We start from the raw sequence: 18,154 nt of genomic DNA, 5'->3' as shown, positions 1-18,154 counted from the left end.
GTGAGCCATGGTCATGGCACTCAACTCCAGCCTGGGCAACAAGAGCGAAACTCCATCTCAAAAACAAACAAACAAACAAAAAACAATGAGATATACAATACTTTGAACTATTAAAATCTTTATTATTCATCAGTTTTCTTTGCTAATATACTTTTAAGTTAAAAAATAGTTTATATATATATATGCACAAAACATCTGGATTGTCTCCCCATCCCAACTCAGTTTTTTCATTATAGAGTCCTGAAACCTTCATGTTATGGAAGTATGATAAACAAAAGGCCAAGTTATAATTATTTTTTGTAAAAGGGTGAAAAGAGAAATTGCCTGAGTTTGTTCATTCATCTGAATTACGTTAAATTACTTGACTATGTAAGTCAGAAGTTCTGGAATATGAAACAAAATGTATTAATTGGGCAAGTCCCAGTCTGTGCTTTATACAATTAGCCCAATGTTACAAAAACAAGTATCCCTTGTTATCCAAATCTATTCAGTTTCTGAGTTTGGAAAGTGAAAGGTCAAACACAGAGTGGTAACTGAATTTCCTTTGGTCAGAGAGGCTCAATATCTGACAAGCTAGCAATTACTTCTTTCTTCAAAGCAAAATAAGCATCAATATAACATAGCTTTCTGCTTTTACCACTAATCAATAGCCCGAGTCACAGGATTATTGGCTTGTATATTTAAGTGTGCACCTGTACTATTAGGCATTTAAGGCAAAATTTGACACTAAATAAACTATTACATCTAAAAGTTCCATCATGCCCCAATATTTCTTGATATCTGGAATAGTAAATTTGAGGATCTGCAGGCTGAATTATTTTAGATCACCCATACAGACTGTGTACAGTATTCCAGATAGAAAATAAATGGTTTAAAATTGTGATGGCAAGAAGGGCTCAAAATTTGAAATTGTGGCCCAGAATCACGCATAGAAAGTTGGCATTTTTTAGGTAGATAAGAAGAGGGAACACAGTTATAAACATCCCCTGAAGGTGTACTTGACTCATAAAAGTAATAATGGCAACAAGCACCACAAAGTTAAAGACATCTACAGACAATCATTAGAAACTTGTTCCTCGACCTAAGATAATGGCAGAATATTACACTATACACTGAAGAGGCTACAGATAATGGAGGAGAAGAGTTTACTCATAGGTTACAAAATGTTCCCCCAAAAAACATGGTCCTGAAGAAATCACTTTTCAATAATAGTAGAAAAGGAAAAATTAGTCCATTTGGGCTGCTATAACAAAATACCTTAGACTGGGTAATTATAAACAACAGAAATGTGTTTCTTCCAGCTCTAGAGACAGGGAAGTCCAAGATCCAGGTGCCAGTAGATTCTGTGTCTGGTGAGGACTCACTCTGCTTCATCGATGGCAGCTTCTCGATGCGTCCTCACGAGGTGGAATGGGCTAACAAGCACTTTTGGGCCTCTTTTATAAGGGTACTAATCCCATTAACGAGGGCTGTGCCCTCATCACTTAATCACTTACCAAAAGGCCCCCATCTCTTACACCACCACACTGGAGATTAGGTTTCAACATATGAATTGGGTGGGTGGAGGGAGGCGACACATTCAGACCACAGCACACAGTATTGAAAACAGAGGCCTCAACAAACATTCATGGTTAATAGAAAAAAACGCCATTTTTAAAATGCAGAAGGACCTGCTGATTAGTGACTTAGAAACTGGAGGAGGCAGTACACATACAAAACAACTTCAACTGCGTTTTGCACTATTTCTAGGTTGAAATATATTAAATTACAGCCTCAAACTAGTAGACTCAGTTACTTAGCATATCCCCAGGAGTGCAGCTACAAGAGAACCTCTGTGCCTATGCTTCATTCAACAGTGTTCACAGTGAACGGATCACAGTTCCCCTACATGTCTGGGTTCACAGGTAGGAGGTATACATATACAAGTTATAACATAGAGTGACATTTCTATAGATTCACATTAGATAAAAAGTACATGTTTGCTATCCCCATTCTGTCTTAGAAAACACAATTACCTGTTACATCTATTCTTGATACAATCTTTTGTGATTTAAGACTTGCCTATAATCACCGTCTCCTTCACTTCTATTCTCTCCTTGACCCATTCATATCTACTCTACTGAGAATGTGCTTGTCAAGATTATGAGTGACCCTCATAGCCAATATTCCTGCTGTTATTCAACTTAACCTCTCTGTAGCATCTGACAGTCCCTCCTTCTTGAAATTTTCAGCTTTTGGTTTCTCCGACACCACCATCTACTGGTTTCCTCCCACCTCACTGGCTGTTCCTGCTCAGTCACATCTGCCAGATCCTTTCTCTTAGAGTTCCCAGGGCACTAGGTGTCCTCCTCTTCCCAGTGTACACAATTTCCCTAGTGATCTTAGAAAGTCCAATGGTTTCAAAACATTTGTTCTCAGGCTAGGTGGGGTGGCTCATGCCTGTAATTCCAGCACTTTGGGTGGCTAAGGTGGGTGGATCGCTTGAGGTCAGGAGTTCAAGACCAGCCTGGCCAACATGGTGAAACCCCGTCCCATCTCTACCAAACATACAAAAATTAGCCAGGCATGGTGGCGCGTGCCTATAACCCCAGCTACCTGGGAGGCTGAAGCAGGAGAATCGCTTGAACCCGGGAGGCAGAGGTTGCAGTGAGCCAGGGTCGTGCCACTGCACTACAGTCTGGGCAACAGAGCGAGATTCCTCCCAAAAATAAATAAAATAAAATAAAATAAAACAAAGCAAAACAAAACAAAACATTTGTTCTCTGCTGCTTAATCATAAACCTACACCTGTAGCCCTGGCTTCTTCCTGGAGTGCCAGTCATATATTTGATTGCAAATTTGGTATCTCCAATTGGCTCTCTAATAGGTATCTTAAACTTAAAATGGACAAAATAGAACTCTTGATTTTTCTCAAAAACCTGCTTTCCCCCCAGTTTTCACTGTTTCAGTAAAGGCACCATCCACCTTAGCATTAATGGCAAAATCTACAGCACAAGTAAATGAACCATACCTCCAAAACATAGCCCAAACCCTTCCACTTCTCTTTTTCCGTTATTAGCACGCTAATTCAAGTCACTACCAACTACACTACAGCAATAGTCTCCTAACTAGTCTTACTCTCATTCTCCTTCGCTCAGTACACACACAACCAATTCTTTATGCCTGAAGTGCATTACTGTGCCTGTTTAAAATCCTCTAATAGCCTCCCATCATGCTGATAAAACCCAAGCTCCTGTTTACTTATCTGATCTCAATCTTACCCTTCTTTCCCGACTGCCCACCCCCCACACCCCACACACATGGCTGAGTGCCCTTTGACTTCTCAATACAAACCCTATGTCAGTTTCGCTGGTCTTCTTTCTGCTTTTTAATACCCAACTCATTCCCACTGTAGTCATTCCCTCTGCTTAGAATGTGCTTCCTATGATCTTTCTATGGCTGGCTTTTTTTTTTTTTTTTTAAAGCAAAAGACAAAAACCAACCACCAAAATGGATCTCAGCAGAGCTCTAAAGCCAAGGACATGCCCAGCTCTCCCAACACAGCAACTCCCGGAGGCCAAGGGCCCACAGGCTTACATCCCCTCTCAGCACTCAACAGTGAGTTGACTTTTCTTTTTACAATTAAAAAAAAAAAAAGCTGACTAATATTGCACAGGAGTAACAGAAACTGCCTAATTGGAAACAGAAACTATTTACATTGAATAAAAAGCCTGGCTGCAGGCTGCATGTGCCACATTTACAGCACGGTGTGATGCACACGGTGACCGAACCACGGAGGCAGCTTCTGCACTCACACCGGAGCCACGTGTTTGCCATGAGAGTAAAGCAGAGGGCGAGAGGAGTGAGAGGGAGGGGTGTCGCATTCACTTCTGGTTCCAGAGCGGACTAGACAGCCAGCCCAGTCCTTGATAGAGCCCGTCACCACTGGTGGCACAGGTGGCCTGAATGTACCAGTTCATGTGGCAAAGGGAGTGCAGCCCCAGCTTGTCTGTGGTCCCTGCTGCATTCATGGCGTTGGAGAGGTCCTGCTTGTTGGCAAACCCCAGGAGGACAGCATCCCAGAGCTTGTCCTCGGCCAGCATCCTCATGAACTCCTCCCAGGCCTCAATCATACGCCCTCTGTCAGTGCTGTCCACTACGAAAATCAGGCCTGTGTCTTCTGGAAGTAGTGGCGCCACAGAGGCCGGATCTTGTCCAGGCCACCCACGCCCCACACAGTGAAGCTAATATTCTTGTACTCCATGGTTTCTACGTTGAAGCCTATGGTGGGAATGGTGGTCACCATTTCCCCTGGCTTAAGCTTGTACTGGACTGTGGTCTTCCCTGCAGCATCCAGGCCCACCATGAGGATGCACATTTCTTTTCTGTCAAAAAGACCCTTGAAGAGGTTGGCAAAGATGTTATGTTCCCCATGCTTGTGGACAGGTGGAAGGACGCTGGGACGGGTACCTCAGTGGCTGCTGCTCCGAGCCAGGTACTGGTTTTGCTCCCACCAGGGCTGGCTCTTTCTTGTTCTTCAGACAGCAGCTTAAATGTCACCTTCTCAGACAGGCATTTTCTGCCTACCTAATTTCAGAGCCACCCCAATTACCATTTTAATTGCTTAGAAACCATTATCTATCTACCTATTTTTTTTTTTTTTTGAGGCACAGTCTTGCTCTGATGCCCGGGCTAGAGTGCGGTGGTGCAATCTTGCTCACTGCAAGCCTCCACCTCCCAGGTTCAAGTGATTCTTATGCCTTAGCCCCCAAGTAGCTGGGACCACAGGTGCATGCCACCACGCCCAGCTAATTTTTGTATTTTTAGTAGGGATGGGGTTTCGCTATGTTGGCCAGGCTGGTCTCAAAGTCCTGTCATTATTGATATTTTTCTTAGGGTTAGCTCTGTGAGAGCAGGGGCCTTGATGCTTCATTCACTGTTAGAACAGTGCCTGGCACATACCTAACAAGAGCTCAGTAAATATTTTAAGTGACTGAATAATTGAAAAGTAGGGACATTCCAAGAGTATCAATAAAATAATTTTCTAACTTCATAAATTCATTTCAAACATATGCGCAGTAATGACATATTTGTTTAGCATGGCAATTTTATCAAAGATATATGCTGGGCTCTTTAAATAGATTTTCAATTATATTAAAAGCAAGGGAATTTTATTGTTTTAAATTGACGAAATAACCGACAGTGTCTGGTTTACTTGCATAGCTGCTAGTATTTCTATTTAAAATAGTTACCTTAGAATTTTAAAGCCTGAGCATGTTTTATTCTATAAAACCTATGGAGAGTAAAACAGTAAGCTACGGTTGATCTGCTTACTTAGTGTATGTTATTTAAGAGTGGAAAGAGAAGTCTCAAAATTGGAGTTTTAAAAACTTGCAACAAATTAGATAAAATTTTTTAAGAATAACAAAGCTCTCAAGAAAAATCACTTTTTTTAAATAAAAAAATGGCTTGGAGAAAGCTGGCAAAATGGAATGGAAGTAGTCATGTTTTGAGCATTTAGTTGAGCCATTTATAAAGTTTCTAAACTGGTTTCACGGAAATTCTTGGAACAGATTCCATATTTTTGTTTGTCAGATAGAGGGCAGGAAGAAAACACCCAACAGAGTTCATGTGGGTGGGAGTGTGGAGGCTTCTTTCAGGCCCTCATCTGGGTGTTTATATTGTGACAGCAAACTCTGTGGTTAAGCTTGTGCAGTAATTAAGTAGTATGTTTATTATAACTAAATCTCAATAGACTTTTCTAAGATTTCCCCTCAGGCTCAGGGAGAAGTAAAATAGTATTCTGACTTATAAACCCAGATAAATGAAGTTTTATGTTACTGAATACCTGCACCAATAGCCTCAAACTTCATTATGCATAAAACCAAACATAAGGAAAAGAGAAAAATAAATTCAAACAAAATAAACCAGAAGAAAGGGAGATGTAACATCAATTTCAACACTAATTAGAGAGGGAAAAAAAGAGAAGAATTTAGCGTCTCTTTGGGGAGGGTGGAAATATGAATTCAGTTTATTTTTATTTATTTATTTATTTATTTTTTAAGACAGGGTCTCACTGTCACCCAGGCTGGAGTGCAGTGGTGTGATCTTGGCTTACTGCAACCTCTGCCTCCTGGGTTCCAGCAATTCTCCAGCCTCAGCCTCCCAAGTAGCTGGGACCACAGGTGTGCGCCACCACACCTGGCTAATTTTTGTATCTTTTGTAAAGACAAGGTTTCACCATGTTGCCCAGGCTGGTCTAGAACTCCTGAGCTCAAAGTGATCTGCCTGCCTTGGCCTCCCAAAGTGCTGGGATTACAGGCGTGAGTCACCACATCTGGCCTTATTTTTTATTTTTTTAAGTAGAGGCGGGTCTCACTCTGTTGCTCAGGACGGTTTGAAACTCCTGAGCTCAAGTGATCCTCCCGCCTTGGCCTCTGAAAGTGCTAGGATTACAGGTGTGAGCCACCACACCTGGCCTTGGTTTAAAGTAACCATTGAACTGCCTTTGAATCTAGTAAAAAGAGAGCTAATATTTATAATTAATATTCCATAGCAGAGAACTGTCTTACTGTTCTCCTGTACCTGAGTACCATAATCACCCTGGGTGTGTTCCCTGGCTTTCAAAATGCCACACTGAATCTGAACTGTGTTCATTTTAACTACCGAGATAAAGGAGATAATCACAAGTTTGGGGAGAGAGTGATTTTTATAAGTGGCTGAATGTCTGGTGACAGAAAAAGGGAAGTAGGGCATTACGTAAAACTTAAAATCTAGTCTTGTTCATCACACTGGTGTGAGATAAGGTGGTGGTGGTGCGTGTGCACAAGTAAGAGCAGATTCTGACTTGTACTACTTACCAGCTTCTGATGAACTGAGCAGCTGAATCTATTAAAGGGAGAGGAAATTCACTAGCCCTGCCCTGACAGAATCTTAAGGTTGCTCTAGTTGGCACTACAAGCAAAGTTGTACTTGCAGTGTTGTTCTCCAACAGCCATTTTCTAATGTACCAGGATCGGGATGTATCTCAAGGAGTCAGAAGAAAGGCCAAACCGCAGCCATAAGATCGCACTGAGGACTACAGGGACGCCATGGGTCTAGAGTTATTCTCACAATCACAGAACTAAGACCTCAAGTTAAAGTGCTTGAACATGACAGGGAGCCCGAGAAGGGTGGAATACCAAAACTGCTATTTCTCGTCCAATCTAATGACTGAGAATAGTGGTATCATTAACAGAATGGCAAGGGTTTACTTTAACTAACTTACTTGCCCCCCCCACACCCCGGAAAGTGCTAGTCTATCTAACAAGTATTATTTTAGAATTGCTGTATTATTTTAGTCATCTGCATATTTTCCATGGACATGTAAATTAATCTATATATTTAACATAAGCCAAACTGACAATTTTCATAACTACTACTGATTGTTCCATTTCTCAAAAATCACAATTAAATCCAAAAGGTTACAAAGGGAAACGTTAGATTTCTCACAGGTGCTTTAAATTACTGCTCTTTTACCATAGCTCATTATATCTAATGTGTAAGAAAATAGTAAGGAAAAAAATGCCTTAAAATTTTGTGCATAAACTACTTTTTATCACTTTAGTGTAATAACACTAATGATCGATGAGCAAGCTACAGGTGATTTGTGTAACATTCAATTTTTTTTTTTTTTTGGCCATCTTTCAAGGCCCAGGATGTAATACAAACTTGATTACTATGTAAATATTCATCTCTACAAAAAATTTAAAAATTAGCTGGGCATGGTGGCGCATGTCTATATTCTTAGACATGCTCAAGGAGGCTGAGATGGGAGGATTGCGTGAGCCCAGGAATTTAAGGCTGCAGTGAGCTATAGTCAACGCCCCTGCATTCCAGCCTGAGCAACAGAGATCCTCTCTCTAAAACCAGAAGAAAACAAAAAACAAAAGAAAACAATAATAATAAAAAGTAAAACTAAACCTAAACTTTACCTGATACTCTCTTTTCCCTATAACAAAGTTACTAGAGGTGGGCTCAACTCTAACAAGCATCTAAATCAGTATTCTAAAGGTAAAAAATAATTTCAGGTAATCGATACCAGCTTCTACAAAGTTGTAGCCAACTGGCAACACAAATTCTGAAGATATTGTATTGTTTAAGTAGATAGATTAATGAGCCACCACAGACACAAGTGAAACAGGATGATCTATGTACACTAGCAATGGCTTAAGGTTACCAATATATAGCAAATACAGGTAAAATGTAGACATGTTGAGAAGATTTCCTTTGAATTTTACTTAGAAAATCCAAATAGCTCTAAAAAAAAGATCAATATATACTCTGTACGAACTGATTTTTGCAAGTGGCATCTGAAAATATGTGCAAGAAAATTTCTAGTTCTATCAGGCATGCTAGTTAGCTACGAGGAAGCTTGACTAGTGGACAACGCATGTAGTCTTTACCTTTTGGGACCAGGAAAATCCTATTTATCCGAGACTCCTGAAAACCACTCTGGGTTACAGGTTCTGGATCTTCTCACACATACCCTCCCCGTACAATTCTCATATCCTCAGGCCTTACCACTTCTTTGTGACAGCTGCTGCTTTGTAAAGACATAATTCTAGTGTGAAGTATTTCTACTGGAAAATCTGGAATTGACAGGATGTTGACAAGGACTCAGTAAAAATAACCATTCCTAACAGAGTATGTAGATACAAACAGGCAGTCACTGGTCAGAAGCTTTCCTCAGCTGAGTCACCCGGCCATGGAAAACCCCAAGTTTGCACCTGAGAGGCTCTGAAATACTACCCTCTGGAGTGCAAATATAAAACACATTAGGCTTGGAGAAACTGTTCTAAAGCAACTTGTTGGACTAGCCAGATTTAGAAATATAATGGATAGTTGGTAAAGGTAACTCTAGGGGCTGCCAAGAGAACTCAGTTCCAAAAACCCTTCCCATAAAATGAGGCTTTCCAGAGACACACATCTTAGATGTTCCAGAGGTTTATGAGTCCTCTCTGCTGCCCCTTTCAAATCTAAATACTTACTCAAAGTCTCTAGAGCCATCTGTTAAGGCCAAAGGAAATCTTCTCAACATGTCTACACCATAGAAGTTTATGCCGCATTGTAAGGAAGTCTAAAAAGCCAAACGAATGCACAGCTACTAGGGAGGCTGAGGTGGGAGGATTGCTTGAGCCCAAGAATTCAAGACCAGCCTGGACAACATAGTGAGACCAGACTTAAAAAAAACAAAAGCCAAATGCTGCTATTCTGGACTTCATACTGTGAACAAGAATGAAAGAATGTTAGGTCTTTTGACGGTGGACTTTAGGGTTTCTCAAACACTTTCCCTTTTTAAATGTGAGTAACATCCTATATTAGTTTCCTACTGCTGCTGTAGAAATTACCACAAATACTGACTTTACACAAGCTTATTCTCCTAGTTGCAGAGGTCATGAATCTGAAATCGGTTTTACAGGGCTAGTTCCCTGTGAGGGCTCTGAGGGAAGAATGTGTCCTTGCCTTTTTCATCTTCTAGAGGACCACCTGCATTCCTTGGCTCACATTCCCTTCATCGATCACTACAACCGCTTGTTTCCATCGTCAAATCTGCTATCACTCACTCTGGTCTGCCCACCTCTTCCAAGGACCTGTGTGATTATATTGGGCCAACGCAGATAATCCAGGATAATCTCCTCATCTCAAAAATATTAATTTGATGCCATCTGCAAAGTCTCCTTTCCTATATTCATAGGTTCTAGAGATTAGGACATGGACATCTTTTAGGGATCATTATTCAGCCTACCACACAATTACCAGATTTAAAATTCTATGAAGTACACTTACCTACAGTATCTCGTTTAGATACTTACGAGGTGTTATCATTCCTAATGAATGAGAACGCGGGTCTAGAAACTTCATTGCTTAGCCACAGTGATATAGTCAAAGAACTAGAACTCAAACTAGAGCATATGGCCCTAGAGACCATGTAGCAGCAGCACACACCACTTCTCCACCAGGCTGCCTGTAAATCACTGGCCTTTGGCCTCTCATTTTCTTATACACCTTTTTTTTTTTTATCACACACATAGTCCAAACTGCAATCTACCAAAAAAAGTAGCCCACATCAGAGATTCCTCAAATGTTCTCAGGTCATGGCTCCCTTAAAATCTCAGTCATTTTTTTGTGTGGCATACCTGAGGCCAAAAGAAATGCCTAATAGCTCTGTTCAATCGAAGTAGTATTTGTGTCCTAACAGCTCAGGAGCTTCTGGGCACTCCACCACTTCTCAAATCTTAGAATCAGATGGGACACTGCCACTCTCGTTTCCTGTTTCACATTCTTTTTTGTTTTTTTGAGACGGGGTTTCACTCTGTCACCCATGCAGGAGTGCAGTGGCACAAACACGACTGACTGGAGCCTTGACCTCCCTGGCTCAGGTGATACTCCCAGCTCATCCTCCTGAGTAGCTGGGACTACAGGTGAATGCTACCACACCTGGCTAATTTTTGTATTTTTTGTAGAGACAGGGTTTCGCCACGTTGCCTAGGCTGGACTTGAACTCCTGGGCTCAAGCGATCTGCCCGCCTCAGCCTCCCAAAGTGCTGGGATTATAGGCGTGAGCCACAGTACCTGGCCGGTTTCACACTGATTTTCTTTTCTTTTTTTTTCTTTTTACATCTAAAATAGAGTGATTTTTATTTATTTATTTATTTATTTATTTATTTATTTATTTATTTATTTTTTATTATACTTTAGGTTTTAGGGTACATGTGCACAATGTGCAGGTTTGTTACATATGTATCCATGTGCCATGTTGATTTCCTGCACCCATTAACTGGTCATTTAGCATTAGGTGTATCTCCTAATGCTGTCCCTCCCCCCTCCCCCCACCCCACAACAGTCCCCGGAGTGTGATGTTCCCCTTCCTGTGTCCATGAGTTCTCATTGTTCAATTCCCACCTATGAGTGAGAACATGCAGTGTTTGGTTTTTTGTCCTTGCGACAGTTTACTGAGAATGATGTTTTCCAGTTTCATCCATGTCCCTACAAAGGACATGAACTCATCATTTTTTATGGCTGCATAGTGTTCCATGGTGTATATGTGCCACATTTTCTTAATCCAGTCTATCGTTGTTGGACATTTGGGTTGGTTCCAACTCTTTGCTATTGTGAATAGTGCCGCAATAAACATACGTGTGCATGTGTCTTTATAGCAGCATGATTTATAGTCCTTTGGGTAATACCCAGTAATGGGATGGCTGGGTCAAATGGTATTTCTAGTTCTAGATCCCTGAGGAATCGCCACACTGACTTCCACAATGGTTGAACTAGTTTACAGTCCCACCAACAGTGTAAAAGTGTTCCTATTTCTCCACATCCTCTCCAGCATCTGTTGTTTCCTGATTTTTTAATGATGGCCATTCTAACTGGTGTGAGATGGTATCTCACTGTGGTTTTGATTTGCATTTCTCTGATGGCCAGTGATGATGAGCATTTCTTCATGTGTTTTTTGGCTGCATAAATGTCTTCTTTTGAGAAGTGTCTGTTCATGTTCTTCTGCCCACTTTTTGATGGGGTTGTTTGTTTTTTTCTTGTAAATTTGTTTGAGTTCATTGTAGATTCTGGATATTAGCCCTTTGCCAGATGAGTAGGTTGCAAAAATTTTCTCCCATTCTGTAGGTTGCCTGTTCACTCTGATGGTCGTTTCTTTTGCTGTGCAGAAGCTCTGTAGTTTAATTAGATCCCATTTGTCAATTTTGGCTTTTGTTGCCATTGCTTTTGGTGTTTCAGACATGAAGTCCTTGCCCACGCCTATGTCCTGAATGGTATTGCCTAGGTTTTCTTGCAGGATTTTAATGGTTTTAGGTCTAACATTTAAGTCTTTAATCCATCTTGAATTAATTTTTGTATAAGGTGTAAGGAAGGGATCCAGTTTCAGCTTTCTACATATGGCTAGCCAGTTTTCCCAGCACCATTTATTAAATAGGGAATCCTTTCCCCATTTCTTGTTTTTGTCAGGTTTGTCAAAGATCAGATAGTTGTAGATATGCGGCATCATTTCTGAGGGCTCTGTTCTGTTCCATTGATCTATGTCTCTGTTGTGGTACCAGTACCATGCTGTTTTGGTTACTATAGCCTTGTAGTATAGTTTGAAGTCAGGTAGCGTGATGCCTCCAGCTTTGTTCTTTTGGCTTAGGATTGACTTGGCGATGCGGGCTCTTTTTTGGTTCCATATGAACTTTAAAGTCGTTTTTTCCAATTCTGTGAAGAAAGTCATTGGTAGCTTGATGGGGATGGCATTGAATCTATAAATTACCTTGGGCAGTATGGCCATTTTCACGATATTGATTCTTCCAACCCATGAGCATGGAATGTTCTTCCATTTGTTTGTATCCTCTTTTATTTCATTGAGCAGTGGTTTGTAGTTCTCCTTGAAGAGGTCCTTCACATCCCTTGTAAGTTGGATTCCTAGGTATTTTATTCTCTTTGAAGCAATTGTGAATGGGAGTTCACTCATGATTTGGCTCTCTGTTTGTGTTATTGGTGTACAAGAATGCTTGTGATTTCTGTACATTGATTTTGTATCCTGAGACTTTGCTGAAGTTGCTAATCAGCTTAAGGAGATTTTGGGCTGAGACAATGGGGTTTTCTAGATATACAATCATGTCATCTGCAAACAGGGACAATTTGACTTCCTCTTTTCCTAACTGAATACCCTTTATTTCCTTCTCCTGCCTGATTGCTCTGGCCAGAACTTCCAGCACTATGTTGAATAGGAGCGGTGAGAGAGGCCATCCCTGTCTTGTGCCAGTTTTCAGAGGGAATGCTCACACTGATTTTCATACAGTACTGCTTTTATTTCACAGCAATGGCCAAAATCCCAGCTTTGCAAAGATATGGCATCATCAAGAGGAATTTAGTGATGTAATGCTGAATTGTGAACTACCTTAAGCTATTAGTTTGTATGATATCTAACAGACGTCATTGTGTTTCACTGAAGGTTAAAAATACTCTGTGATACTCATGTGAGTTTGAACCTGCAGGCCTGCGCTCCTCACATTGCTGCTTGTACACTCCTGTTCTGACAAAAGTGTGCTCTCTATTAGGCAAAGTGCATAGCTGAAGCTCCAGATAATGGGCTCAGACAAATAATTTAGGAAATTCCCAGTTTGTCATCACACATATTTACATGCCAATTTGACATTTTCTATTAAAGATCTATATCTTTATTATATTTACATATATATTAATTTATATATACATATTTTACATATATTATATATTTCATATATTTCATATATAATACATATTATATATACATATTATACAATATATATTATATACACATACATATAATATATATTATATACACATATTATACATACATTATACATACATATTATACATATAATATATATTATACATACATATACATATAATATATATTATACATACATATAATATGTATAATATATACATATGATATATATTTCATATATATTTCATATATACATATTTTTAAGACGGATTTTCACTCTTGTCGCCCAGGCTGGAGTGCAATGGCGCATTCTCGGCTTACTGCAACCTCTGCCTCTTGGGTTCAAGCGATTCTGCCTCAGCCTCCCGAGTTGCTGGAATTACAGGCACCCGCCACCATGCCTGGCTAATTTTTTTGTATTTTTAGTAGAGACGGGGTTTGACTGTGTTGGCCAAGCTGGTCTTGAACTCCTGACCTCAGGTGATCCGCCCGCCTCAGCCTCCCAAAGTGCTGGGATTACAGGCATGAGCCACCACGCCCAGCCTAAAGATATATTCTTTACCATCATCTTATCTGCTCATCCACTTTTTTTCCTAAGGCAAGCAAATGAAGGAAAATGTATATGGTAAATATTTGATTTCTAAGTCTACAGAACTGTATTACATCTACAAGCAGAGAATTCCTGTTAGACAAATAAAGTACACTGACATTTTTATCTGCCCAAAGGAATTGCACTTACTCATTCAAATGTCACATGGACAAACATCTGACACCAAACATAAAATTTTTTCCTTAGTAACTTCTAAAAATGTACACAAGAGTAGCAAAACAAGAAGCTGTAACAAACCATCGTATTTCCTAATTCTTTCGATATAAATTTTAGACTAAGAAGTAGATATAATGCGCACCAAAGCACATGGAAAGGAAGTTTCAGCATTTGTTCAAAACGATTAAATTCATGGATCTTCTAGACCAGTGGTTCTCAAAGCTGATGGTGCATCCAAATCACCTGGAGAATTTGTTAAAACACAGATTGTTGTGCCTACCCCAGAGTTTCTGGTTCAGCAGATCTGGGGCAGAGCCAAGCATTCATAAATTTCAAAAAAGTTCCCAGGCAATACAGATGCTACTACTAGTCCAAAGACCATACCTTAAAAATCAGTTTTAGATAAAATTCACATTTTCACAGCAATTCAGAAAAACTACTGAATATATTATGAAAGCAAGTGAGATGAATTTTTATTTGGAATAGCAAAAAATAACAACAACAAAACCCAACCCCCAAAACCACTGCATGAAAACAAACACCACCACCACCACACACATGGGCGCGCGCGCGCGCGCACACACACACACACACACACACACACACGGGGAAAAAAGGGCCAGAGGGAGAAAACCCCACAGTGACAGTCAGTTCCCCAAACAGGACAAACCTAGCTACTCAAACTGAATTACTCATGACTGTGCAAGTTATCAGTGTACCCCTTATTGACGGCTCTTCAAGGAGTAAATGTGAGAACACGTGTGGCAGCCTCCTGTGAGGTGGGCAGAGGAAAACTGACGCAAGGAAACCAGAAAAGCCAAGGGTTTACCATGAAGCACCTAAAAAATTCTCCACATTCAGTGGGAGGTAAACATGGTCCACCCCTAAACAATTTTAGAATGCTGAAGAAACTAAGTTTTGGTGATATGTGTCGAATTATACTCTAGTAGTCTGATGTTAAGTAAATCCAGTCCTGCCAACATACAATGGAGAAGTAAGCAAGCAGCACAGGTTTTTTTTTCTTTTTCTTTTTTTTTTCTTTTTAAGTCATGGCAGCTATGTGCTATGTTGACCACCTTCCTTTTGCAACAGCTACACCTATAAATCACTAAAACAATAATTGATGGGCAAGAGCCTGAGGTGCTATCAAAGCCAAATACATGTTAAATTATATATTCTGTATATTTTATTAAGGCAAGAAACCATTTTAATAATACTAAAAAGATTTTCTAAAAGACTCAAGAAAAATGACTGTCAATTGGGTCTATCTAAAATTCAGTCAGCCTGAATGCCCCAAAGTCTAAGGAAGCATCATGAAGTTACAAACCTTTCCAAAGGTCAACAACGAGAAGCTAACTTCCTATTATTCCTACTCCTTTTAAATAACAGTCATTACCAAGTGTTTCCAAAGCAGGGCATTTGTTTTGTTATAATCAGAACCTGCTCAACTGAGGAAAAACAGTGCAATAAGAATATTCTTATTTTTATGACATTCAAGATCACTATTTGGACCTAAGAGCACGTCAGGATTTTTATAGCACCTGCATGTAACTGTTTCATGATGACCCTCCACAAGGGGCAGGGAAGGAAGAAGCATGCAGGGCTTGCCTGACCCTACTTCTAAGTGTGTAGGAAAGAGGAGAGGGAACTCAGTATCCCCCCAGCCACCATTTCTTCTCTGTGTATGGACGGATCACTAGACCCCACAGAGTGCAAGGATGACGAGAGAAGGGGACTATCAGTGATTAATCCTTGTAGTAACTTATAAAGTACACCCCCCCAGTATAAGAGATTCCATATAGCACAATAAATGAACAGAAATAACAGTTTTCTAGCATTTTCCAACTACCCAATTAGAAACTGACAAATGTATAAAAAACAATTTTTGTCAAGTAAATCATAGGCCCTGGCTATTTAGCACTATGACCTCAAAGCTTAATTTTCAAATAAAATGAATGGTCTCAAGAAAAACAGGCCGGGTGCTGTGGCTCACGCCTGTAATCCTAGCACTTTGGGAGGCCAAGGTGGGTAGGTCACATGAGGTCACGAGTTCAAGACCAGCCTGGCCAAGATGGTGAAACCCCATATCTACTAAAATACAAAAATTAGCCAGGCATGATGGCAGGTGCCTGTAATCCCAGGTACTTGGGAGGCTGAGACGGCAGAATCACTTGAACCTGGGAGATGGTGGTTGCAGTGAGCTGAGATCGTGCCACTGCACCACTGCACTCCAGCCTGGGCGGCTGAGCGAGACTCCATCTCAAAAAAAAAAAAAGAAAGAAAAAGGAAAAACAGTACTTACTTCAGAAATGTGTTCAGTACTTTTTCTGACAGTAAAACAACCTTATTGTTTCTCCTACACAGAGAAATTATTTCACTCATGCAAATGAATGGGGGTGTACCTGAAGCCCCAGAGCCACACGGGGTGGTCTCATTGTCAGATTCTGTGGCTGTTCACCACGAACATGCTTTCTGGAAGGCACCTGAGAAAATCTCAAGACTAAATGCAATTCTGAAAAGGCCCAGGGAGTGAATCGTGATTAATGTAAGCCAGCACTGTTCAACAGAACTCTGATCATGAAAACATTCTAGTAATATTACTGCACTGTCCAATCAGGTAGCCACTAGCCACATGGGACTACTGAGCACTTGAAATGCGGTGAGTGCAACTAAGGAACTTAATCTGTAGTTGTACTTAATTTTAATGAACTTAAATTTAAATAGCCCCATGTGACTAGTGGCTATCTTACTGGACAGCACAAACCTAAATGCAGATTCCAGTCCCCTTGTGGCTTAGGCTTAAGATGCAATTCTGGCCAATGAGACAGAGGAAAAGATTTCTCTCGATCTGAAAGAAAAAAAAAAGAAACACAAAGAAGAGAAGGTTCTTTTTCTGTGGTCTTGAGGATGTGATGTCTCGGAAATGTTGCAGTTATCCTGCAAACAGCAGTGCAGCAAGCCTACAGGTGAGGTTAACATGTTGTAGAGCAGAGCAGAAGAATACACAGAACCCTTGCTACTCACTGAGCCACCTGGCCACTGGTGTGGAGGTGAACAATTTTCATCTTTTTTTTTTTTTTTTTTTTTTTTTTTTTTTTTTTTGTGCTCCCTTAAAAAAAAAAAAAAAAAAAAAAAAAAAATTAACTATGGGACAAGATTCTGGAACGACAGCAGCATTCAGGGTATAGTTGGTTTGAATCCTCCTGAATTTTCCCATAAAAACAGATTGAGCAATCTGGATGCAAAACTGAAAATCTGCACCTACAACAAAGCTAAGTGATCAGGTAGCCTCACAAAACCCAAAAGACAAGCAGATGGGGACAAACTACCAACTGCTAAAGACTGGTGTGCAATTGCCATTTGTGTGAGAAGCAGCAAAGGGAAGCAACAGGGTATTTGATAAATCTGAAATTAGGAAAACCCCAAATAAGACAACAGGTACTGGCAAGCACAGTGAGCTGAACTAGGAATAGCAGTTGAACTTTAAAGGAGCTCTGTACATTCCAACTTATGGCCTGTACAAGGGGATGGAGTGATAGGGACCCTCTAAACTAAAAGCTAACCATCTGAAGCTCTCTTTCAGGACAAAGTCTTGTACTGAGGAGAAACTACTGGGAGCAGAATCCAGCAAAACAGAGACAGAAGAAGAAAAGGAAGAAGGTGGCCCAAATAAAGAACCAGGAAGAGTAATGACCAGATGTCTGAAAGTGCTAGGTTTCCCTCTTCCCCTCCACCAGAAAAGTCAAAAGAGCCAGAAAGCTAGTCTTCCTGCCCACTTCTCTCTCTCAGTTCGTGAAAATTAATTTCCCACAAATCAAAACCACAATGTGATACCATCTCACACCAGTCAGAATGGCGATTATTAAAAAGTCAAGAAACAACAGATGCTGGTGAGGCTGTGGAGAAATAGGAATGCTTTTATACTGTTGGTGGGAATGTAAATTAGTTCAACCATTGTGGAAGACAGTATGGCGATTCCTCAAGGATCTAGAAGCAGAAATACCATTTGACCCAGCAATCCCATTACTGGGTACATATCCAAAGGAATATAAATCATTCTATTATAAAGATACATGCATGTATTTGTTTATTTCAGCACTATTCATAATAGCAAAGACATGGAATCAACCCAAATGCCCATCAATGCTAGACTGGATAAAGAAAAT

The 18,154-nt window shown here is 40.3% G+C and overlaps 2 protein-coding genes across 2 annotated transcripts in view; both read right to left on the bottom strand.

Moving 5' to 3' along the window:
- The window catches only part of SPPL3 (signal peptide peptidase like 3), a 142,836-nt gene that overhangs the window by 77,580 nt on the left and 47,102 nt on the right, over positions 1-18,154 (bottom strand). The gene's annotated exons all lie outside the window — the stretch shown is intronic.
- Positions 3,716-4,637, bottom strand: LOC116477809 (ADP-ribosylation factor 1-like). The gene is given in 2 exon segments (XM_032761881.2): positions 3,716-4,153; positions 4,156-4,637. Coding segments are annotated over 2 exon segments (492 nt in total). The 5' UTR covers positions 4,358-4,637; the 3' UTR covers positions 3,716-3,863.

The sequence above is a fragment of the Hylobates moloch genome, unplaced genomic scaffold (assembly GCF_009828535.3).
Source record: "Hylobates moloch isolate HMO894 unplaced genomic scaffold, HMol_V3 SCAFFOLD_12, whole genome shotgun sequence".
In the NCBI taxonomy this organism is placed as follows: domain Eukaryota; kingdom Metazoa; phylum Chordata; class Mammalia; order Primates; family Hylobatidae; genus Hylobates; species Hylobates moloch.
Note: the sequence above shows the minus strand (reverse complement) of the source record. Positions and strands in the feature narration are given on the sequence as shown.